A 24,356-nucleotide genomic window follows, 5' to 3' on the forward strand; every position below is an offset into this window, starting at 1 on the left:
GTCCGGACAAGGCATGAACGTTTTGGCAGAGGTCCTAGTTCAAAGGTCAGCGTGGGCTGCTCCCATAGAAGTGGAGGAGGGAACTCGGGGCCCTGCCACCGTGGCTTTCCTCTCCCTGAAACAGTGGCGCCTGAGGAGCTGTTTATAAACACCCATCTCCCTCTAATTGTGGCCAAGGACAGGGCTCCCACTAGGCCATGGGTAAAAACCTCTGAGATCTGGGGGCCGGCCCCTCGTCCCTTCTCTCCAGGATGGGCCCTACAAGGGACTCTGCTGTTTGAATTCAGGTGTCTGGTCCCTGTCGGGGCCTGTGGAACAGGGCAGGTGTCCAGCCTCGGTGGGGAGGGGTTGGCAAGGACTGGGCAGAGCCCCAGTGTGTCTCCCGGGAGCCCCTGTCTCGTTGATCTGGCAGCCCTGGCCTGGCGGTGCCGACACCTGGGACAGGACCCCCTGGCGGTGGCAGCCTGTCCGGCCCCCTGCAGGCGGCTTTCCTTGACCCTGCGCCATGCTCTTCAGCATGCTCATCATGTGTACCATCCTGACCAACTGCGTGTTCATGGCCCAGCGCGACCCTCCACCCTGGACCAAGTATGTCGAGTGAGTATCTTCAGGGCCTCTCCAGCCAGCCCCTCCCGCCCTGCCTTTTCCATTCCAGACTCTTGGCCTCAAAGTTACCCCAGCAGAGGCCCAGGGACTCACCCACCTGGTGGGGGGGGGGTGGTCCTTGCCCTAGCCCTTCCCTCTTTCGCTGCTTCCAGTCCTGCCAAATTCATGCTTTGAGTTATGTCCTCAAGAGAGGAAGCTCTCCAGGTTGGCAAAGTGAGGGTTTCCCCCTGACCCACCTTAAAGAGGACTGATGATATTGGAGAAGGCTCTGAGACAATACTACTAATAACTGAGCACTTAGTGCATGCCAGCCACTATCCTGGAGCAATAAGCATCATGTAACCCCATAGGGCAGGTACAGACACTATGCCCATTTGACAGATGAGAGACAAAACTGGAGAAGTAACCACCCCAGACCTTGCAGCTAGGGGGCGTGGCAGCCGGGAAAAGGCCCAGGACTATTCCGACCTCAACACCACACTCTGCTGCCTCTTTTCCCTAAGTCCTGCTTCCTATAACCGTTTGCACAGTTTTAGAAAACTGTGCCTGGTTCTTTCTTCCCACATGAACGTACCTGACCCATAGGTTCTAAGTGGAACCCAACAGGCCTTGTTTTTAGGGGACCAATGAAATGTTGGGGACAGCCTCTCTTACCTAAGTGGCTTGCCTGGTGGTGCTCCTTGTTCACACAGGACCCAGCAGCACGGCCGGTGCTGGGGTCTGCATCCAGCTGCTAAGACCTGGAGACAAGCATGGCTGTGGCCCTGTGGGCCACAGTCCCAGCATCCGAACATTTGGGATTGCTCAGCTGACCCCGGACACAGAGAACAGCAACCTCCCAGCCTCAAGTGTTAGAACATCAACCCCCTTTCCGAGCCCAAGGTAGACAGCTGTACCCACCTACCTGTAGATGGTTGAGGATGAGAAGCCTCCCATCACTGAGGATCCACAAACAAGAGTGAGGGGCCAGAACTCTGAGTGTCCTAACTGTCCCACAGTGGCCACCGTATGCCTGTGTACCTGGACCCCCAGGGCTGGGGTGAGGAGATACGTGGAGGGTCTTCTTACATCAAGACAACCGAGAGACAGAAGATGGAGGGTTCACATGGGCATGCACAACGCTGAGTAAACGGGAAGATGCATAAGTTGACCAGGTGTTTGGAACGAAGCTCCGGCCCCCAACTCCAGCTCTGCCATGGGGGCTTTGCTGGGAGCCTGGTCTGAGAGCCCTCGAGAGGGAAGCTGCATAGGGCTCCTGCCAACCTGGCCTGCGGGCCTCACCCTCCCTGAGAAAGCCCACCGGTCTCTCCTCCCCAGGTACACCTTCACTGCCATCTACACCTTTGAGTGTCTGGTCAAAATTCTGGCTCGAGGCTTCTGCCTGCATGCGTTCACCTTCCTTCGGGACCCGTGGAACTGGCTGGACTTCAGTGTGATCGTCATGGCGTAAGTACCTCGCCCCTGTGCTGTGCGGGGTGCGGCCACACTGACAGGCGTGGGCGCCACTCCCGGCCCCAGGCTGCCCAGCCCTCTCTGCCTCCCTGCAGAGGCAACATCAGCTCTGCAGGAGGAAGATGGCGTGGAGGCCCTCGGCTCACCCTGGTGGGGAGAGACGGGTTCAGAGTAGCTCACGCGGCCATGCTGGTTAGGCCCCCTGGCTCATCTGTGGCTCCGTGGCAGCCCTTTGCTCAAGGAACTTCATTAAGATTCTGGTTTAGTATCCTCTGCTGTTTCTGTCAAGGGAAACCAATGGTACAACCTGAAATCTCTGGACCACTATGAACAGTGATCTGGATTCCAAGGTGATTTAAACTGCAGGAAAGAGAGCAAAGGAGCTGGAGAAGTGGCTGGGCATCCCCAGGAGCTTATGCCAGGTGCCCCAGCATGGCTGCAGTCTCCACTCAGAGAGTCTGGCACATTGTGAGATGCCTGGTCACTGACATGATCCATTGGGTCCTCACACCAGCCAGAGAGGTCACCTGGATGGGGGTTCCTTACTCCCATTTTACAGATGAGAAAACTGATGCCAGGGACACAGTAAGCAAATGTGACCCCAGGCCTGCTGCCATGCCAGCTGAGGCCCCACTTCCTTGCCAGGGAAGGGACCCTTGCTTAGGGGTTGGGTTGAGGCACGCCACTCTGGATGTCTCAGGCAACGGATGCTGGTTTCTGGTGGGGGTGAACGATTAGGGCAGGCCTCCCATGCAGGAGTCATGGTCAGGGGCTCAGCCGTCAAACCCTTTATGAAAGCCTGATGTGTGTGGAGAACCCAGTGTGTGCAGGGCTGGGCACCGCACCTCGGCAAGAGCAGAGCTGATGAGGGTTATACTCCCTACCCTTATAGAGCCTCAGTTTCCCCACTGGTGAAAGGTCGGTGTTGAGCTGGGTGGTGTCAGAGGTTTAGTTCAACTGCCACTTTCTAGGATCAGATTCACTGAACCCACCTGTTCATGACAAAGTCTTTATTTACCCTTGGATGTGAGCGGCTCTGAGCTCATCCATGCAGTGGAGGAGAGAGGAGAAGAGGGAAACGACCCTGCTGATGGGGTGCTCTCTGCCCGGTGGTCAGAACATGCATCAGAACCCCTGTTTCTAGGCACGCTGCTTGTGAGCTGACTCCAGCCTGCCGTTTTACAGGTGGGGAAACTGAGGCTCAGAGAGAGGCTACCGCTTGCCATGAAGCCAGTGTAGATTTAGGCCTGGGCAGAGCTAAGTGAACAAGGGAAAGAGTAGTGGGGTGTGGGGGACAGATTGTGCAGCCTTACAGGCCATGATCAAAGCCAAGTGTGATGGGAGCCTGTGGGGGTTAAAAGCAGGGAGGGACGTGGTCTGATTTACATTCTAGGAAGATCACCCTGGCTGCTCTGTGGACAGGACTCTGTGGAGGGATAAGGGCGGAAGTGATGGAGGAGCTCAGAGGCTATTTTCTTAGCCAGGAGAGAGAGGATTGTGTCTGGGACCAGGGTCCCAGTGAGAAGGTGAGAGACGTGGTCAGATTCTAAGTATATTTGAAGGTAGGCCTGACAGGAGACCTCAGGGTGGCTATTGGCTTGAGCAGCTGGGTGGCTGGTGCGACCATTCGTTGGCCTGGAAAACAGAGGGAGGAGAAGAATCAAACATCCGGTCTGGAATGTATTAGGTATGAAAGCATCCAGGGTAAGATATCGAGTCGGCAACTGGATCTTCCAACCTGGAGTTCAGGAAAGAGGTCCACTCAGAGGTATAAATTTAGAAGCTGTCGGGATACAGATGGTATTTAAAGCCAGGAGACCGGATGAGATCATCTGGGAGTGTCGCCAGGGAAGGGAAGCCGCCTGGAGACTGTACCCTGGGACGCTCTAACATCCTGAAGTTCCGAAAAAGGAGAATGGAGCAAAGAAACTGGAGGGAGCCTCCAGGGAGGGCTGAGGAAAACCAGGAGAGAGCAGTATCCTGAAAACCAGCGGGGGAGTGTGACTCGACTTGAAAGAAACCACAAGGAGGCTGAGGAAGGTGAGAACCAAGATGGACCGTTGAAGTCAACAACATAAAAATGGTTGACGATTTTCACCTTGACAAGATGGCTTCCAGGGGAGTGGGGGACACGTGGCTGATGAGAGAAGGCTTGAGGGAGGGTGGGAAGAGGGCGGGGCGGGGGTAGGCAAATGTACCCATCTGCTTTGTGGGGTTTGCTCTAAAATAGGACCCAAAGTAGGGTGGTGGCCAGAGGGGAGGATGGGTGAAGGGAGGACCTTTAAAGAAGGGAGGCATCGTTGCAAGTTGATGGGAACAATCCACGAGAGAGGGGAAGTTGGTGATGGAGCAGAGGGGGCAGTTGCAGGAGCAAAGCCCTTGAGCTGGCCCGAGGGGTAGGAATCCAGGGACTGGGTGGAGTGTTGGCCGTAAGAGCAGGGAAGGCAGAATTTCAAGTGGCAGTGGAGGTAGATTGATAGAGCCGATAGTGAGAGGAGGAATTCTCTTCTGATTGCCTCTGTTTTCTCAGTGGTAAGAAGCAGGATCATCATCTGAGAACACAGAGTTGGGAGGCAGGTCTGATGTGTGAGGACGGGGGGAGCATTCTCTGTCAGAGCCAGGGGCTTGCACTCATGGGAATGGAGTAGGATGGCTAAGGCGGGCCCAGGCTCCAAGGTGCCCTACGGCGGGGGTGGGGTGGGGGTGCGGTGGGCAGTGATCCGTGGGCCCCTGAGGGCCCGAAGTCACACGAAGGGGCTTCAAGAGGATAGAGCATCTGCCTGAGCCTTTTCTACCTTCCCATCCTGGAGCCTCAGCAGCACTGTGTCATGGCAGCAATGCTCCCAGAACCCGGGCCCCTTGTCTGATGGCAGGAGCCAGGCTTTGGCTTGTCCTCAGCCCACGACTCTGGGAGCTGCTCTGAGTCCTCCCCATCCAGCCCTTAGCCAGTCCTCCTGTCCTGTCTCATGCTGGTCAGTCCCCGTGGAATCCCGCAGAAAACGTCTCCCTCCACTGGGAATCGCAGAGCAGGAGTCCCTTCCTCACCAAGCCCTCCTGCCTTCACTTTGGACCAGAACCAGGCGAGAAAAAGCAGAACGGGGCCTCAGAGGCCACGAGACTATTTCCAGGTTTCTGAGCGTCTCACGGAAATGGTCCACTGACTTCCCCTGGGGCTGGGCTGCCTGGGCCCATTGGCACACCAGGTTTGTGCTCTGGGCTGGACTGGCCTGGCACTCTGATGGACAGTGCTCCTACCTTATGAAAACAATGAATTACTGCCATGGTAATGCTGTGATAAGTGTTCTGCTATAGCCAAAATGATTCAATAATAAGGGGCTCTTAGAATCATCAGAGGAGCCTAAAGTGGCAACAAAGTTCTATTCGATGAAACTCCCCATCCCACCTTCCGTTTTACAGATGGAGAAACCGAGGCTCAAAGAGAGCCTACCACTTGCCTAAAATTGTAGAATGAATCAGCAGCAATGCTGGGGCTCAAACCAAGTCTCCTAACTCGTAACCTTGAGAAGCACCCCTATTCTGATGTTTCTGGCTAGGCCTCCACCTGATCCCCAACCCCACCCACTTTAGAATTGTGGAGGGTTGGAGGGGGTGCCAGGAAGCCTGCCAGGCTCCACTTGCAATCCTGCAGCCAGAGCTCTTCCTGTCGCCCCCTTTGAGCTGGGCATTACCTGCTAGTTAGCGCAGCCTCCCACCTTCTGGGGTTGTTATGGAAACCAAACATGGAGGGGAAGGGAGGGAGGGCAGAGAGGAGAGGGTGGCAATCACCGCAGTAGCTAACGTGCTGTGCTGTCTGTACCTCTGCCTGGCAGCCCAGGAGGGGCCGTCTGCATGGAATGGGAGGGCTGCACAGCAAGATAGGGGCAGAGCAGGAAGAAGGCCAGGGTCTGCCTTCCTCATGGTTCCTCGGCCTCCAAAAGGCTCCCTCCTGCGCTGGGGCTGGTGTGATGGGGTAGAATTCTCACCCCCCACCGGCTGCTTTCTCTGTGTCAGGGCCCATGATCCACCCCCGCAGCTGTCTGCCCCTGCCCAGCCGCTTGGCCACAGCAGAAAGAGTAGAAGGACTTGGAGGAGCGTTTTGCCAGCTTGGCAGGAGCAGAGCTCCACCCTGACCTGGGCCACTGCTGAAGCTGGCCCTTTGCTAAATACAGGGTCTCTCCTGCCTTGCCATTCTCCGGGGCCCCAAGAGAGGCTTTGGTGGGGGTCTAGGGCCCCCAAACGGGAAGTAGCCAGGCACTAGGTTCTGGGTCAAGTAAAAGAGGCAGCAGCCCCCGTGTCACAGACACGGTCACAGACACACCTTGTCCTCACCCTGCTCTGTGCCCCACCGTCAAGTCTTCTTCCCCCTCAGTATTGCTCTCCCACGTGTGACCTGACTTCACCCACACTCAACCACTGGCCCCAGCCTGTTCTCAGCCACACAGCTGGCCTTGAAGGCTGCCGGAAGCACATACCCTGGGGTCTCAGCTTTCCTATGCCCAGCAGGTATTGAGCAAAGGGCACTGTCAGCGCTGGGGGCCCTGAGGGGGTGGGGAAGGCAGGGTCTACACTGGGACAGGCGAAGACAGGCTAAATCCAAGCAGATGGGCAGGGCTTCACTGGAGACACGAGAGGACAGGCAGGGTCTGGAAGGGACAAGAGGCTGAAGCAGGGACGGTTGGTTCCCTCTCCATTTGGCACAGTTCTCTGCCCATTCCCTGTAACCAGAAGAGACAGCCTTGAAGCCAGTGTCCTGAACAAGAAAACTTTGTCCCAGGCCACACCCATTGGAGTAGCAGCAGAAAATGGATCCAGAGCCATCCACAGGCTGAAACTGTGGCTTCCATGTAACAGCGACATCGGCAGTGGTCCAGGTTCAACCTGGCAGTCCCATGGCCACACCATGTCTGGACAGAGAGTCCAAGCCTGAGAGGAGAGTGTGGGACAGAGGTCTGAGGGTCAGAGCCCTCACAGAAAGTAGAATAGCCATCAAAAGTTGAGAGGGAGCTTCGACTAAATCAGTAGATGTATATGGGCCAGAACAAGGGAGGTGACTTCTACGCCCCCCAGAACACAGGGCTGCATCTCACTGTCGCGCCCAAGAAAGATTTGCAAGCTGCAGTGCGTCCAGCAGAAGGAATGGAAACCACACGATGGAAAGGATCTGGTGTAGACAGAAGGAAAGCTCTGCTGAGAAGGAGTCTGCTGACTTCCCAGCTCTGAAAGGATGTGGAGAGTAAGGAGGGAGCAGGCCTTGTCCACGGGGCCCCATAAAGACGGAATAGCCCCATGAGTGGATGGAGAGGAAGCTGGTGTCAGCCCAGAGTCAGAGCTGGACCCGGCTGACCCGAGGACATTGAGTCCCTTGTCACAGCGTGCCAAGTCCCTCCCTGCAGACCCCAGAGCTTGAAGGCAGATTCAGAAACTCTGAGCCGACTGGAAGGGCCTGGAGGTCCACAATGATAGGCAGAGTGAGTCTGTCAGCACTGTCAGCCCACCGTCGACACTCAGCCAGTGTCCCTGGACTGACGTCACTCAGACACCGGGTCGGACACAGTTGGTTAAACATCAGACATCCTGAGTCTGCTGTTCTTTGTCAAACATCAGACACCTTTGGTTAAATCTCAGACACCCTGGATATGAAACCTTTGGTTAAATATCACAAGTCACTTGCCACTGTCCCAACAGCCCTGGTCACACACTATCCATCCATCTCGCAGACATCCTGGTCATGTGACCCATCCACGCGTGTCCTCACGCTCTGCTTGGGCGGGTCCCTGCCAGCCAGAGACCGACTCCTTCCTCCTGTGATTGTGGAAGCTATGGATGGACGATTGTCCAAGTTGCAGGTGGGAGCCCCATGGCCACTCAACCCTGCTGAGCACCACTCGGGCCCAAGCAGGACACACACCGAGGAGGGCTGCTTGCTTCCCGAGGTCACTACTCCTGTGGACACCCAGGGCCATCGTGAGGAGACACCAAGACTGGGGTGGACTCATGGGAGAGGGGCTGGCACATCCCTAGGACCCCTCAACCTGCTTTTTTCTTTTCTTGTGTTGGCCGTTGCCCGTGAGTAGTTAAGAGCTAAATATTTGGGCAACCTCCCGTCTCATCTTCCAAAGCATCATTTTGGGAACTCTTCTCCCTTTGAGTACTCAAGTCACCTCCACCTCCTGACTTCAGGGACTCCTGAGCCATGCCTTGCGCAGAGATTTGTGGTTGGAAGGAGGGAGTGGGATGCCCTCGGACACCCAGCCATGGCTCCACAGCGGTCTCAGCTAGACTTCAGGGTCCCACGGATCAGAGCTGCCAGGCACAAGCTGGTGACACTGCAGAAGACATAGAGCAAAACCAGGACCAGAAACCCGCTTGCTTCCTATATCACCTGGCCTGAGCCTCCTGGAAAATGGAGTTTCCCTCTTTGCTGCATCCCCAGTCTCAGACGCCCCCCCATGTGGCTTCGTGTCATAGTCCCCAAGTGGCATGGAGAACGTGGCAGAGTCGTTCCCTCGTGGCGCTGGTTATTCACAGGACCATCACCGAGAGAGCCGCCTGGGAGCTTGTTCTGTGGACATCCTTAAGGCACCCTCACTGAGGTTCCCCGTGGCAGGAGGGTTGAGAACAAGAAGAAAACCTAGGGGAGGCCCCGAGTCATGCACAGCCCTCCCCGTGGGAGGGGGAGAAGGGAGAGGGCTGGTCGGGGGGGGGCGGGCTGAGGTGCCGCTTTGTAATTCCCAATAACTGTGATTTGATTCTACAGGTATGTATCAGAAAATATAAAACTAGGCAATTTGTCGGCTCTTCGAACTTTCAGAGTCCTGAGAGCTCTAAAAACTATTTCAGTTATCCCAGGTAAGATGCCCAGGTTTGCCTCCCAGATCTCAGCTACTAGTGACTCTCTCTCCGTCTCCCCCACCCCCCTCCTCTGACTGTGTGTCCTACTGGCGTGTTGTCACTGTCTTGTGTGTGAATTTCCCTTGTTACAGATACACCACTGAATTTGTGGACCTGGGCAATGTCTCAGCTTTACGTACCTTCCGAGTCCTCCGGGCCCTGAAAACTATATCGGTCATTTCAGGTGAAAATCAGGTTAAACGCCAAGGCTGGAGGGACACGCTTGGGCCTTTCCAGCTACCTGGGAGCCAAGGCGACCCTCGGGAAGGCCCCTTCAAATGTGCCTGTCCTCAGAATACCTTTCCCAGAGCTTGGGTATGGGGGCTGTCTTCAGTGGACACGGCTGTCCCCTCCGTGCTTCAGAATGGGCTTCGGACTGTCCACCTCAGCAAAGCCCACTACCACAGACCCCCGGGGGCACAGAGTACTCCATGGCAGGTCCTGGATTGAACCCAAATTCTTCCCAAGGTAGTGATTTATTTCCCAAACTGAACTCAACTATTGGAATAGCTGAAAGCTTGTATGTGAGTTGCTTCAGCCTGAAGCATCATCCTCCGATAAGGAAACTAAAAGTACTGTTTGTGAGGGAAACCACACCCAGAGTAAAAAAGGACAGCTCAGGCATGGCCTTTCATGGCTGAGTGCCCGTTCCCTGCCTTGAGCCCCCTTTGGTGATACACACACAGCCGACACCGCAACCCCATTCTGTGACACGGAGAGTACTCTGTGGACAGGTGTCACCGGGCCTTGGCGTCTAACAGCCCTTGCTGCATGTGCAGTAGAGGTTTAGCAAACCGTGCATGGTAGCCTCGGGAAGAAATTCTCCTTGACGCATGTTGGCAATTGTCCCGGGAAACCTTCTGAGGCCCAGACGACCTCTCTAGAAAGCCAGTCTACCCCATCCATCTAGGAAAGCTCTCAAAGACTATAATGATTTCAGAGCCTAGAGGCCCCTTCCAGAAACTTTTCTGAGTGCATCCCCACTCAGAGCTGGAGAAGGCATTTCTTTTAAGAAGGCAGCTGGAAACAGGTTGCATGTCACCGATCTGGAGAGATGTCAGAGCTGGTGAGCCAGATGGTTGTATCCACTCCTGACTTGGAAAGCCCGGGCATCCTGGGCCCTTGGCCTGCATTTGCTATTGCTGCCCCCAGGGAGGCAGGGGCCCTGCTGTGAGCTCCCAGAAGGAGTTCAGACTCCCCCGGTGGGGCTAATTAGATAATAAGAGGAGCCCGCACTTATGCTGATTTCACACTGAGCCTCAATACTCCTCCTGGCTCTGAAGCCACCATGGAGTGAGCACAGGAGCCACTTGCCCGCACACTCCCCGCACATGGCCCAGACCTCTGCTAAGAGCCCGTAGCGAGTGGGGCACTCTGTTCCCATCCCCATGGAGCCCCCCAACGTTGTGACAGGCGTCATCGGCCAGGGTCTGTCCTCTAGGGGACTTCACAGCACACACCTGGCAAGGATAGGTAAGCACACTGACCACAACAATTAAGAAAAATCATCTTCCAGTTTGTTTTATTAAAAAAAAATAAGGCTGACAAAGGAAAATATTTCTCAGTCCGGGATTAAGGGAGGGAGCCAGCCAACCCCAACCGAGTCCCACTGGATCTCATCAAAGCTGCCAGCAGCCCAGTGAGGCAGCACACAGCAGCTGCTGAAAGCGGTCATTAGGAAGATGCTGTGGTCACAGCATTACCGACGTCTCCCTTGAGGAGGTGTTCCCTGAGCTGAGGCTTAATAGCTGTGACCCTCTCCAGACCTCAGTCTCCTTTCCTTTAAAATGGGAATGAATCGGAATGGTTAGTTTCCAAGGGCTCTTCGCCCAGCCTGTTAGAACTTCAGTGGAGGGAGAATTTCCCACTTGATCCCCCAGCACCCCTCTCTTCCTGGGTCTTCTCAGAAAGAATCCCTTTACTTGGTTGGAATCATTCTTGCCAGAAGTGGACTCTCATCAATGTGAGAAATGGTTAAAGGAATGGGTCACCAACTGATTGTCCCCAAGGACACTATCTCCACAGACCAGGAGGTGCTTTTCAGAGCCTTGGACTGAGTGATTCAGGCCACAGATACTTTGGAGGCAGAGTTTAATTTGGGTATGTGAGCTGCTGCCCACGGCCCCTCACTTTGCCCCCACCATGCCCCACACTATGGGTGGATCTCCAAGCGTGGTGAGGAGAACCAGATGCCCACCGAGGGTCCTAGAAGCTCTGCTAGAGATGAAGCGTAGTTCTGGACTACAGAGGGCTCATGAACCCCGCCACCACCATCACCACCTCCACCACTCTGGGCCCAGACCCCTGCAAGGTCCACCCAGTGCCCAGGCGGTTGCCAACATCTGCCAGGATGATTTCACAGAGAACGCTGAGTGCCTCCGAGCCCTGGGCAGGCAGCAGCATTGGCGGCACTGTGGGAAGGACTTCCTCTCCCCTCTCCCATGTTTGCCCATCGCTGCCTCCTTGTCTCTGAGTCATGGGCACAGCAGCTGCGGGCACGGCCGCACAGGTGCTCCTAACACATTAACCGGCTGGACGATGGATGGATGGAGCTTAATCTGAGATCTGGCCGCTTTGATGGGGGGGAGGGGTGGGGAGGAGGGATGGGAGGTGAGTCCCTGCTGCTGGCAGAGAAGCCCCATCGCTCCCAATGCTCTGCTCGAACTTGTGAACTTGCTGTAGGACCGCAGCCAAGTGTCAGACCAGAGGCGTCTACACTTGCTTTTCTGTGCGGCGCTGGCTTCTGCAGGGAGCTGGGCCGTGCAGCTAACAGATCACGGCCTCTTAGCTTTGGGGGGTGGGATGGACGGGGGTGGGTTCCAGGGGGACAGGGCAGAGGAGGAAAATACAAAACAGGTACCCCTGTGCCTTTCCCAAAAGTGGGGCCTGAGCCAGAGTAGGCCCCTTAGGACATCACCCACCATGGCCTTAGCCAGACCCACCTACCCCCCCCCCCACCGCCCCGTCAACCTCCCCAGTGCACACACCACATTCCCCTACCAAGAATGGCTGAGTCTCTCCCCATCTCAGGATCAAGGCCAAGGCTGTCCATTGCCCTGGAGGGGGCCTGGCCCTCTGTCTCCTTTCCAGGAACTACATTTAAAGGGACAGGCCTGGCATAACTTGGGACTAACTGCGGGGGATAGGCTTTGAGTGTTTTCTCCTGCAAGGAAACAGCATTTTCCATACTTATTTCATTTATTTGGCTATGGACAGCAAAGAGAACTAGGCCCCTCTGAAAATACACAGCCAGACTGGACTCCCGCCCCAGGGGGACCAGGACAGACTCTCAGCAGCAGAGGAAAGGGAGGTTTTGGTTTGAAAAGCCCAGGAGAGGCCTCCTTCCCCTGCCCCCCCATCATGATGGCTCCCCCAGCCCGGCACCCCTCAGGCCTGGCCCCTGTCCACTGGAGCGGGGAGCACGGGTGCCGTGGGTGACTCCGAGCTCCTCCTCGTCTCCCCCAGGCCTGAAGACCATCGTGGGGGCCCTGATCCAGTCTGTGAAGAAGCTGGCCGATGTGATGGTCCTCACGGTTTTCTGCCTCAGCGTCTTTGCCCTCATCGGCCTGCAGCTCTTCATGGGCAACCTGAGGCACAAGTGCGTTCGCAACTTCACGGTGCTCAGCGGCACCAACGGCTCCGTGGAAGCCGACGGCCTGGTCTGGGAATCGCTGGACCTCTACCTCAACGACCCAGGTGCTGACTGGCTCCGTGGCCCAGGCAGGGCTTTGTGGGGCCACCAGGGCCGAGCATCTCCCACACAGGCCTCCTTCTGAGGATGTCCAGGCCCTACCTGCTCCCCCAGAGACCCAGCTGCGTGTCAGGGATCCCAGCCCCTGCCCTTTGGGGCTCTGGGAGAGAGGACAGGAGAGGAGCAGACTCAGCACCTATCCTCCTGAGTTCTCAGGCTAGATGGGGAGATAACACTTGAAGAATGGGAAGTATGGAGAGGTAGATAGGAGAATGGCAGCTACAACATTTGAAGGGTCAGGAATGGTGAGGAGACCAGCCTGCCAGCAGGGAGAGGGCTTTCGCTTGGGAAAGGGTGGGGGGACGGAGCTGGGGTAGTTTGTGAGGCTTCAGAGTAGAGGCCCCATTTGCTTGGCATGGGCTTTGTCACTTGACTTCAGTGATCCTTGTCAGGATGTTAAGTCCATACCCATGCACCCCAGGACAAGCTCGGTGATTGTACAAAGCCACGTGAGCCCCTCGAGTTGTTTCACTGCCCCATGGGTTACACTTCCATCCTCCGGGCTGATGACCAGCACCTCTCTTGACTAGAGCCATCAGTCTAGGCCAAAGGTAGATGCTGGTACAAGGCCAGATTCCAGGCCACAAGGACCCCGAGGGCCATTCTGAAGTTAAGGCCTCTAACATACACCAGCAGTCCACTGTAGAAAAAAGAAATAGATGGAAACTCAATGAGTAAATTTGCTTGTGATTCAGTGTGGCCACATAGCAGCTGTTCTAAAACGTATGTGTACACCAAAGTCACCTGGAAGGCTCTGGAAAACACAGACTGCTGGGCCCCACCCCACGAGTTTCTGAGTCAGTAGCTCTGGGAAGTTCCCTTTCTGACCAGTTCCCAGTTGATGCTTGATGCTGCTGGTCTGGGGACCACACTTGGAGAACTGACACCTAAGACTAAGGCAGGTAGTGGGGAGTGATGGGGGCTGATGGATGGTCACAGAGTGGAGGCGACAGGACTGATGTCCTACGTCTCATCTGGTCCAGCCCCAGCCATGTCTGAACAAACCCCTGCCTCCTGTTCGGGGCCTCTCTTGACCCAGGTTGGCCCCCTGAGTGATTGGGGCAGGGTCCGGAAGCTCCTCGTGGGGATTTCCTGAGTGCACCTGGGGACACTGGCAGCTGAACGTCGGAGGAGGAGCCAGAGGAAGCCCAGGGAATCAGCCAGAGTTGCCTCAGACCTGGTCAGGCAGAGGGCAGAGGTCAGGCAGAGGGCAGAGGAGCGGATGGAAGACCCCCAGCAGTGTCTACCTCCCCAAATCCCAGGGTGCAGTCTGGAACCCCCAGGAGTCTGGGCCACACGTGCCTCTCACCATTGGATGCTTCTCTTCCAGAAAACTACTTGCTCAAGAATGGCACCTCTGATGTGTTACTGTGTGGGAATAGCTCTGACGCTGGGTACGTAGCACCCACCCCCCCAGGGCCACCTCACCCAGCTGGGGGAGTCTCCTTCCAGTGCTTTATCAGCTGACTATGCTTTCAGTTTATGCCCTTGACCCCAGGGACAGCAAGACCTTTCCCTGCCTCCCTTCCCTCCCAGGCCCATGGCAGCTGCCCCCCACCTCCACAGGGAGACAGCTGGGAAGGGGTGAAGAAAGAGATGGGGGTTTGGCTTTTCAGGGAAGGCAAACAGAGCCTTGAAGATGGGACTGGACTTGGGGGGCAGCCCAGGAAACCCTGCAGGGCCCCACAATAGCCCAACCCTGGCTCCATTCCCTTCCCAAAGCCCCCCAGGGCGGCACCCACCCCCTCCTGTCTTCACTTCCTCCCTCCTCATCTGTCCATTAGGTCAAAAGTGAGTATGGCCTCCCCTGGCAGCCTAGACTCTCCTCCAGGGCAAGCAGGGCCTGGACCTGCAGCCTGGGTGTGGTACCCAGAGATGCCCAGTAGCCACGTGCAGCTTCCAGGGCCCTGTGCACACCGGCACCTGGGTCAGTGTGACTGTGTCATAGGTTGTTATGGGGAGGGTCACACAGGCTCACCTAAGGGAGGTGCTCTTCGGGGCTGTAGTCCCGCATCTCTGAATATGTAGATCTTCCCTGCAGACCTCAGGGTCTGGGGGAGCAAGGCTGTGCCAGGGGTTCAAATGGCCGCAGAGCCCTTCCTATCTCTAAAGAAAAAGTCTTAATTTCTTAATTTAGGACATTAGCAAGACACAGAGTCCCCTTGGCTGCATCCTCCTCCTTGCCAAGTTCCCCTTGCCCCCATCCTCTCTCTCACACACTCCCTCCACTCGTGACTCCATACCAGCGCTCCCTCTTTGGGAGAGAGGCTGTCCCCTCCAGACATGGCCGGGCCCCAGCCCATCCACCCTAGAATCATCCCACAGCCCCACGGCCGCCTGACCTTTGCCTTGGGCTCCATCCTGTTCACCTCAGCCTCATGCTCCCCCTGTGTGTCTGCACTGTGCCCAGCTCCCCTGGGGTAGGCAGGCAGGGAAGAAATCTGAGCCAGGCCCTTGGCACTTCCTCTGGGAGGGGAGAGGCAATGCAGACAGCAGCTGGGATGGTGTGTCACATGGGCAGAGGGAGCTGGATTTAGGCCTAGCAGCATACAGATGGGTAGAGAAAAGAGGAAGACGGTGTCCCGGGTGGGAGGCACAGCATGAAAAGTCACGGCGGCAGGACCCCGCAATGTGGCAGTAGGTTTGTGGAGCTAGCGTCTCAGGGGCAGAGGGCCCCCCACAGCATGGGATAAAGTCTGTGTGTCTGGCCGTAGGACATGTCCCGAGGGCTACAGGTGCCTGAAGGCAGGAGAGAACCCTGACCACGGCTACACCAGCTTCGACTCCTTTGCCTGGGCCTTTCTTGCACTCTTCCGACTGATGACGCAGGACTACTGGGAGCGCCTCTACCAGCAGGTACGTGGGTGCATGGGGCCAGCAGAGAGCTGCCAGGAATGGGCTCAGTGTCTAGCACCAGGGCCCAGGCTGCACAAATGACTAGTCACAAGCGCCCCAGCAGCTTCCCCACTGGTCAGAAGAGAGGAGGCACAGGGGACGTTTGAGGGATGGGGACTCAGCAAGCAAAGAAACTTTCCTTTAGCTGGTGACCAAGTACCCAGCCCTCTATATAGGATACTCCATGCTCTGTTAGTGGAACACTGGTCCACCCTATGTGACACTTCCTGTGTCAACTGAAATGTTCTGCCTCCTTCCATGGGTGGGGTACTGCCCCCTGTGTGCAGGTCACTCTCTTCAGTAGGTTAGGACACTTCCCTCTATAGGTGGGACATGCTCTACCTGTTCTCCAGGCTGTGGCCATTTGAACCCCTGGCACAGCCAGGCTGGGCAACTTGGGATTTATGACCTTGACCCGGAAGGGGCCGCAGTGAAGATGACCTCCGCCCCCTTGCTCCCCCAGACCCTGAGGTCTGCAGGGAAGATCTACATGATCTTCTTCATGCTTGTCATCTTCCTGGGCTCCTTCTACCTGGTGAACTTGATCCTGGCTGTGGTTGCCATGGCCTACGAGGAGCAAAACCAAGCCACCATTGCTGAGACAGAGGAGAAGGAAAAGCGATTCCAGGAAGCCATGGAGATGCTCAAGAAAGAGCATGAGGTGGGTGAGCAGTGTGGCCAAGGAGCTTCCAGAACAAGCCTTCATCTGATTGTGGATGCCTATAAGTGTGGCGCCTGCTGGGTAAAAGCTGGTGGCTGTAAGTGATGCATGCTGGGTAAAACTGGCGCCTGCTGGGTAAAGCAAGTGTCTGATGGGTGTAGGTATTTCCTGTGAACGTGGTGTCTGCTGGGTAAAAATTTGTTACCTGCTGGGTAAAGACAAGAGCCTGTTCATGGGGAGGTAAAAGTGGTGCCTGCTGAGTAAAGGTGGGTCCTGTGAGTATGGTGCCTGCTGAGGAACGCTCTTCCCTATGACCGTGGTGTCTTCTGGGTGATGGTGGTGCCAGGTGGGTAAAGGTGGTAGCTCCTGGCTAAAGGTGGTCGCCGTGAGCCTAGTGCATGCTGGGTAGGAGAGAACCATGTGTCCACAGACATAGTTTATCCTAGTCAACGGATGCCTTCTGATGGGGTAGTGAGGAAGATCCAAGGTCGGAGGCCTGAACAGGCTCAGCAAATGAGCACTGGCGATGCTGCCATGGCTGTCCCCACAGTTCCACACATGGTGGGTGCCGGAGGCTAACTGCAGAGCAAACTTTTTAGAAGCTAGGCCAAGGACATCCACTTCCTTCTCACTGCTCCATGCCACATCCTGCAGCAGCCATTTTGACCAGCCGAACCTTCTCGAAGATCCCCTGCCCTCTAGTTCTGTCACTACCTCGGCTCATCAACACCCCCTCTCCCACCTGCCCCAACCCTCCACTCTTGGAAGAACTGCCCACTTAAGCCACTACTCTCTTCATCCCTGGATCTGGATCTTTCTCAAAACATCCTGGGTCTGTCTGAGCTCACCTCTCCATGATGTACTCGTTTGGGGGGGTGTGGGCAGGTCCACTTAACTGTTGGGGAAAACAGAGGTGCTGAGAGTTGCCTGGCCTACCTTGGCCTGAGGTTGCATCATGTCTCAATGACCAAGACATCCCTTCTTCCACCGTTTTTCAGGCCCTCACCATCAGGGGTGTGGACACCGTGTCCCGCAGCTCCTTGGAGATGTCCCCTTTGGCCGCAGTAATCTCCCACGAGGGAAGGAGCAAGCAGAGAAAACAAATGTCTTCAGGGTCGGAGGAGTGTGGGGATGACAGGTTCCCCAAGTCCGACTCGGAGGATGGTCCCCGAGCAGTGGTAATCTCCGGCCGTGGCTCTGGCCCTTTCAGGGTGGATCCGGCATCAAAAGGCCATCGTGCTAGTCCCCTGGTGCTGTCACAGCCCCCACGGTTGCTCCCCAAGGAGAATATTCCTTGAGCCCCCTCCCAGCCCCTCCTGTTTCCCATGGCCACTCTTAGAGTGGAGGAGCCCTGGGCAGAGGGATAGGGTAGGTTTGGGTGTTAGGATATCCCCAACCTCAGCTAAGTCCCCAGCATTGGGGCTGGGACTGAGGGTCTCCCCATGGTGTGGATTGGTAGGAGCTCAAGGATGTGCCCAAATGAGTGAGGGACATGACTGATTGCCCCAGGCCCTGCTCGGGCCAGGCCTGTTTGCAGGGGCCTTCCTGCCCCCTTCTCCCCCAGATAAGCTTCAATCTCAAAGCCCCAGAGGCACAGGCTTCAGGTAAGCAGAGATCCCAGAAGATGCAGGATTGCCTCTAACGCTGCACCCCTCCTCTGAGCACCCCCGGCTCAGCCCATCCAGTTCCTATGTGGCTGACAAAAGCCCTCAATGCTCCAAGTTGAGCTGGGGCCAAAGCCACAAGTGATAAGCTGGGAGCACGGGGAGAGCCGTCTTCATCATGTCCCCTCTCTGTGTGCCCTCAGAATCATCTCAGCATCACCCACGGCCTCAGCAGGACCTCCTTGAAGCCACGCTCCAGCCATGGAAGCATTTTCACCTTCCACCGACGGGACGTGGGTTCTGAGACAGATTTTGCAGATGATGAAAACAGCACAGCCGGGGACAGTGAGAGCCGCCGCACATCACTGCTGGTGCCTTGGCCCCTGCGCCGGCCTAGTGCCCAGGGACAACCCAGTCCCGGAACCTCAACTCCAAGCCACGTCCTCAATGGCAAAAGGGACAGCGCTGTGGACTGCAACGGGGTGGTCTCCTTGCTGGGGGCAGGCGACCCTGAGGCCACTTACCCAGGGAGCCGCCTCCTCCGCCCTATGATGCTGGAGCGGCCCCTGGACACGGTGAGTCCGCCCCGCCATGCAGCGTCGGGCGGGTCCCATCTCCCAGACTGGTCACCAGAGCCAGGTCTAAAAGTATTTACTTTTAGAGTAAAGTACTTTTAGAGTAAAGTCAAGTATTCACCAAGTATTTATTGAGCGCCTATTGTGTACTGAGCTCTGGGGGTGAATAAGCCTACCAAAAAATCTCTGCTTCCTAGAGCTTCCAGACAGACAAAAGTTAAAGAAAGAAGACAAGTGTGTATGTATGCATATATGGTATGTAATGATGATAAACAGGGATGACAGTTAAATATTTAGCAGCGAGTAAGGCATGGGCACTGAGACACTGTGGTGACACAGGACCAGCGCCCTAGAGGTCTTGTGTGTGCCAGGTGTGAGCCCTGGAGAGTTGCGGATCATGGAGAATCTGGAGAAGGGCCAGAGTGGCAAGGGAACACTTCTGAGCTTCTGGGCGACAGTTATTCATCAAATTCAAAATATTTTGGCACGTTACAAACTGATACATGTCAAGTAATATTAGCCCAAGCTCTAAGTACTGTGCGAGGACGAAAGTGGGGAAGAGGGAAAGGGAAACCCCCTTATTACAAGGCATTTAAACAATGACCTGAAGGAGGCAAGGAGCGGGGAACCAGGTGAGGGGTGGTGTAGCAGAGGGGTTAGCACCCAGATTCTGGAGACAGATGGGGTTTGCTTACCAGCTGGTTGGCTGTGAGCAAGTTATTTTATTTCTCTGTGCCTCAGGTCTCTTGTCTGTAAAATGGATTTAAAATACCCACCTCAGGGAATTCCCTGGTGGTCCTGTGGTTAAGACTCCACACTGCCACTGCAGGGGGCGCAGGTTTGATCCCTGCTAAGGGAACTAAGATCCCGCATGCCACGCGGTGCAGCCAAAAAATAAAATAAAATAGTAAAATAAAATAAAATACCCACCTCAGGATCGAAGCCAGGATGAACGCGTAAAGCAATCAGGACACGCACGAGTACGTTGATGTAGTGATAATGTTGTAGTAACATACTGTCATTGCATCATCTGTGGGAAACATGTTCCAGGCCTAAGGAACAGCAAGTGCAAAGGCCCTGAGACAGAAGCATGCCTAGTGTATTGGAGGAAATGCCACGAGGGCAGTGTGGCTGGAAACCAGGGAGTAAACGGGAGGGGAGTTGGAGCAATTGTCAGAAAGGTGACGGGAAGGGAGGGCCAGATCATGAGAGGCCAGTCAGAGCTTTGATCGCTCAGTCAGCCTATCCCATGACAGGCTGATGTCTGCCCAACCAGTCACCGAGTGCCCTTGCTGACCCCTGCCCCCAGCACAGGGCTCAGAGCAGCCCACCCAGGAAAAGGGCAAATGTGGGTCTCAGACCCTGAGGCCTACAGGAGGTGGAGGAGGGCAGACCTTCTGAGGAAGCAGGGCAAGACAGGGAAACCTGATCAGGAAGGTGGAGGCAGGCTGAAGAGGGTGCTCACAGCCAGATGGCCTGTTTTGCTCCAGCTCAGACACTTGCTCTAGCTGTGGGACTTTGCACAGGCAATTAATCTCTCTCTGCCTCAATTTTGTCATCTGTTAAGTGGAAATAAAAATAATATCCACATCAGAAGGTGGTGGTGAGGACTAAAAGTGTTAATACCTGTCTGGTGCTTAGACCAGTACTTGCCTCATGTTCAATAATAATTATTATTATCTCTGATTGTTATTATTGAGCAGGACAGAAGGAGTGAAGACTTGGGGCCCTCGTGCTCCTCTGGAGCAGGGAGTCAAGGAGAGGGTCCTGGGAATGCACTGGGTGCAGACCATAGCTTCTGGGTGGGTCTGGGGACCCACCTGGCCATTACCTGGAGGGTGGGGGTCTGGCTTCCCAAGAACACAGATTCCCAGTTGCTGCAGGTCCAGCCCTGGAGCCTCAGCCTTGTGGAATCAGGTCAACAGCTGGAGCGCTAATAGAATTCCCTAATCTCATTAGGGAGAAAATCATCTCATTGTACTGCACATGTCCGGAGGAATCCAAGTTCAAACACTTCATTACTGGGAACTCTGACTTCACCCATTCTCACTTCTGTGGGGCCCATTTATAACCTTAAAGGGATTAGCGGGCCAAGGGGGTTATCTGCAAAGTTAAAGGAATTAGTGGACCAAGATGGAGATGTTGAAAAGTTAAAGAGATTAGCAGGCTGTAGGCCTCTGAGGATGCCTTCCCTGCTTCAACTGGGTGCCTGGTGACACCTCTGCCCAGTTCTAGTCTGAAAACAAAGCACAGTGTCGGGCACATAGTGGTTTCTTCATCAACATAGGAGGCGGCAGGCCCAACAGACAGCTCACTTTAATTTGGGGCAGAGGGTGAAGGTTTACTTTGCCTGCTGTCTGTGTGTGTGCCTGGCCCCAAAGGCAGAGGGAGTGGGGGAGGCACCTTGAACAGATTCTTCTCCCTCCTACCCATGCCCCTCCCTGCCCCTGTCATCTTAGGGACAGAGCTAGAACTTAACTCAAGCCCCTGAGTGCCAAGTATTTATCCATTTAACCCATATTTATCCAGTGCCAGCCCTCTGCGTAGAGTGCCAGTCTTTAAGGCTCCAAGGATATAACAGTGAACAGAACAGACAAGAGCTCTGACCTCATGGAGTTGGCATCATAGGCAGGAAGACAGAGAGTAAACTGATCAATATTTCTAGGGACCAGTAAGGGTCATGTGATTGATAGTTGCTAGGGGGAGGGCTGGGAATGGGGGCTATTAGTTAGAATATGCAGGGAAGTCCTTTATGTGGAGGTGACGTTAAAATTGACCAACAGATGATTTTAGGGAGCCAGCCACGAAGATGTGGAAAAATAGTGTATTAGGCAGAAGGGACAGAAAGTGTAAAGGCACTGAAGAGGAATAAGCTCAACATGTTTAAGGGATGAGAGGGGCCAGGCAGGGCTGGGTGTGGTGGAAACAGAAGGGGATATCAAATGAGTTTGAGGAGTTAGGATTTAGGCTATGCAGGGCCTTGTAAACTATAGAAAAGTTTGGATTTACTCTGAGTAAGATGGGGGGAGTTGTTGATCAGAGGATTATCATGATCTGATTTACTTTTTAAGGGAATCCCTTTCAGCTGTGTAGAGAATAGAGGGGAGAGAAGAGGCCAGTTAGGAGGCTGTTGTAGTAGTTTTGGGAAAGAGATGATGACAGCTTGCACTAGGACAGTGTATCAGTCAGCTATTTCCACAATACTGCTGTGTACCAAACTACCCCCAAAGTCAACGGTTAACAACAAGCCTTTATTCTCACGCTCACTTCTCTGCAAGTTGACCATGGTTTGGCTGGTCTAGGTTGACCTTGGCTGGGCAGCTCTGCCTCAGACTGCACATGGCCTGGCTCCATACTATAGGTTAGGCTCAGGGCTGCTCCCCTTGTCTTTGTCCCGGGCTGAAAGTGTGGCAGCTACTTGGGGAAGCTCTTTTCCTGGAGGATTACTGGAGCACAAGAGCAAGGCAAATGGCACAAGCACATTCAAAGCTTCTGTTCACATCATGTCCACTAACACTCCCTTGGCCAAAGCAGGCGTGTCACCAATAAGACAGGGAATTTTGCTTCAGTCACAGTGGGAGAGGAAAAGGTAAATATTTGCTGAGTGATAACCCAAACTATCACAGATGGTAAAGGAGAGAAGTTGGGAGAATTTAAGACATGCTTGTGAGTTAAGCTGGCCAGATTTGTAGTTGCATTGGACCTAGGGTACTACTGTTCCACCAGCTATCTCAGCTTTCTCAGGTGCCTCTGCTTGAATACTTCAATGACTGGGAGCTCACTCCCTCCCTAGGCAACAGTTCAAGGCAGTCCTACCAATCGCAAAAGCTGACCTGAACTTGAGCCCAGATCATTTTGGTACCCACCCCGGGCCCTGGCTCTGCCACCCTGCGTTGTCTAGGCCCATCTTCCCTCTGACAGATTATGGAGCCTCGCTCTTGCACGCTGAACAGCGCAGTGCCTTTAGCAGCCCCAGCTTGGGCTCACGGACTGTGGTCATGCACGGCCATGCTGACATGACGTCTTTGCGGGCCCCTCTTGGTTCTGTGGGGGGCTCTGAAGTAAGCCTCGGGAATGTCTGCTGCCACCCCCTTCATTAGGACACACCCCGTCTCCATTTGTAGGCCTGGTTCTTTTACTTACAAAAATGACACAAGCACGTTGAAAACAAATCCAACAGTGCAGAAGTAAAACTCCTTGCCCTTCCCACACAATCCCATTCCCCGGATATAGCCACTTTAACAATTTAGTGTGTTATCTTCCAGATCTTTTTCTTGTTTTCTCATCAAACTGTTTGTCTTGGAAGTGCTCCCATGGGAACATATGTGTAACAGCCTCCTTCTCCTTATTGTCTGCGTCAGAGTCCCGAGTTGGACTGTATCCATAATTGATTTTAATATTCTTCCTATTGATCAGTTGTTTTGTTTTTACGGTATTTGCAACAACGCTGCAGTGAACATTGTTGCATACGTATTTTTGGTGCACGTGTATAATTATTTATGAAGTTTGATTACTAGACAAGGAAATGCAGAGCCAATGTAAAATTTTCTTGGTAGATGTAGCCAACCTGCCTCCACAAAAGCTCCCACCAGCTGTGTCTGAACATTGTGCTTTATGCTTGCATTAATGTCACCTTAGAGCACGGTGGATTTTTTTTCAGCTTTTGTTGACTCTGGGGAGCTTGGGGTCAATTAAGACTCCCAGATTGTTTTTGCATGTACTAATGTATATGTCAGCATCTGGTTAAAAGAACCTGGTACATGTCATTTCCCGTCCACACTCAGGAATCACCACTAATGAGAGATGGTGAAAAAAAAAAGAGAATGAAGGAGATAATGATTGGCGAGAGGGGAGTTGTTAGCTGGGAGGGAGTTGGGAGCAAAGAAGCCCAGCACCCAGTGTCCCATCAAGTCCCCCATGTGGCCCCCTGTGACCTCTCCAACCTGAGTCTGGGGCAGCTGCCCCAGATCCAGGCAGACCCCCGTCCCCAGGCTGATGCATATCTCCCGGTTACACCCAGACCACACCGTCGGAGGAGCCAGGCAGGCCTCAGATGCTGACCCCCCAGGCTCCGTGTGTGGATGGCTTCGAGGAGCCAGGAGAGCGGCGGCGAACCCTCAGTGCAGTCAGCGTCCTCACCAGCGTACTGGAAGGTCAGCCCTGGTGTCATCCAAACACTCCCCACTTCTAGTCTGAGCACCCTCACAGTTAGCCAGGCCTGAGCCAAGTTCACCCCAGCTGCTTTGCCTGCCTTGGACATCCGCACAGCTGTCCCAGACTTTTCAGTCTCTGTGGCCTGTCCTGGGTGTCTTTTCGTCTGTTCCAGCGTGTTTTTTCCTGGGCATCCTCAGGAGCCATGTCTGTGTTTCTTCCAAGCATCCCCACAGCTGTCCTGGCCTGTCCTAGGGGCTCATTGGTCTCATCCTGTCCTCTCCCAAGCTTTCCCATGTCTGCTGGGACCATCCCATCCCAAGCATGCCTGTTCTAGCTTATCCCAGCCATCCCCATATCTACCCCAGGTTATTCCAAGCCTCCCACATCTGTCCAAGCCTGTCCCACTTTAGGCAACCTCACATCCAATCCATCCTGAACTTGGCACCCCCTGATTTGTCCTCTCCTGTCCAACATGATTTCTGTCCCAGGCATCCCCCCCGCATCTGTCCTGACATGTCTCAGATATCCACATCTGTTCCTACCTGTTGGATCCTGGGTGTCCTTATATCTGAACTCGCCTGTCTCAGATGTTGTCTCAGCCTATACCTCCCCTGAGTGTCCGCAGATCTATGTGGGAGTGTTGTCTCAAGAGAGCCCACATTTGTCCAAATCTATCTTGTCCCAGTTTTCCCCACATCCATCCTGGTTTTCTGTCCCTGTGGCCCTCTTCTCCCGTATTCCCAGAGTAAGGAGCCAGGACATAGGCC

At 54.7% G+C, this 24,356-nt stretch overlaps 1 protein-coding gene across 7 annotated transcripts in view; it reads left to right on the plus strand.

Annotated features, from left to right (window-relative positions):
* Window positions 1–24,356, plus strand: part of SCN5A (sodium voltage-gated channel alpha subunit 5) — a gene marked incomplete at both ends in the record, with an annotated part of 85,866 nt that overhangs the window by 9,407 nt on the left and 52,103 nt on the right. For 5 of the 7 annotated variants that reach the window (XM_082664513.1, XM_082664515.1, XM_082664517.1 and 2 more), the window contains 10 exons: window positions 517–597; window positions 1,924–2,052; window positions 8,816–8,907; window positions 12,415–12,645; window positions 14,031–14,094; window positions 15,415–15,556; window positions 16,059–16,256; window positions 17,255–17,434; window positions 18,064–18,435; window positions 23,456–23,588. In XM_082664513.1, the coding sequence (XP_082520639.1) occupies window positions 517–597; window positions 1,924–2,052; window positions 8,816–8,907; window positions 12,415–12,645; window positions 14,031–14,094; window positions 15,415–15,556; window positions 16,059–16,256; window positions 17,255–17,434; window positions 18,064–18,435; window positions 23,456–23,588 (1,622 nt within the window). Of the gene's footprint in view, window positions 1–516; window positions 598–1,923; window positions 2,053–8,815; window positions 8,908–9,041; window positions 9,134–12,414; window positions 12,646–14,030; window positions 14,095–15,414; window positions 15,557–16,058; window positions 16,257–17,254; window positions 17,435–18,063; window positions 18,436–23,455; window positions 23,589–24,356 lie in introns of all 7 variants that reach the window. The other 2 variants (XM_082664512.1, XM_082664514.1) reach the window with 1 other exon arrangement.

The sequence above is a fragment of the Grampus griseus genome (genome assembly GCF_964374135.1).
Source record: "Grampus griseus genome assembly, chromosome: 10".
Taxonomy (NCBI): domain Eukaryota; kingdom Metazoa; phylum Chordata; class Mammalia; order Artiodactyla; family Delphinidae; genus Grampus; species Grampus griseus.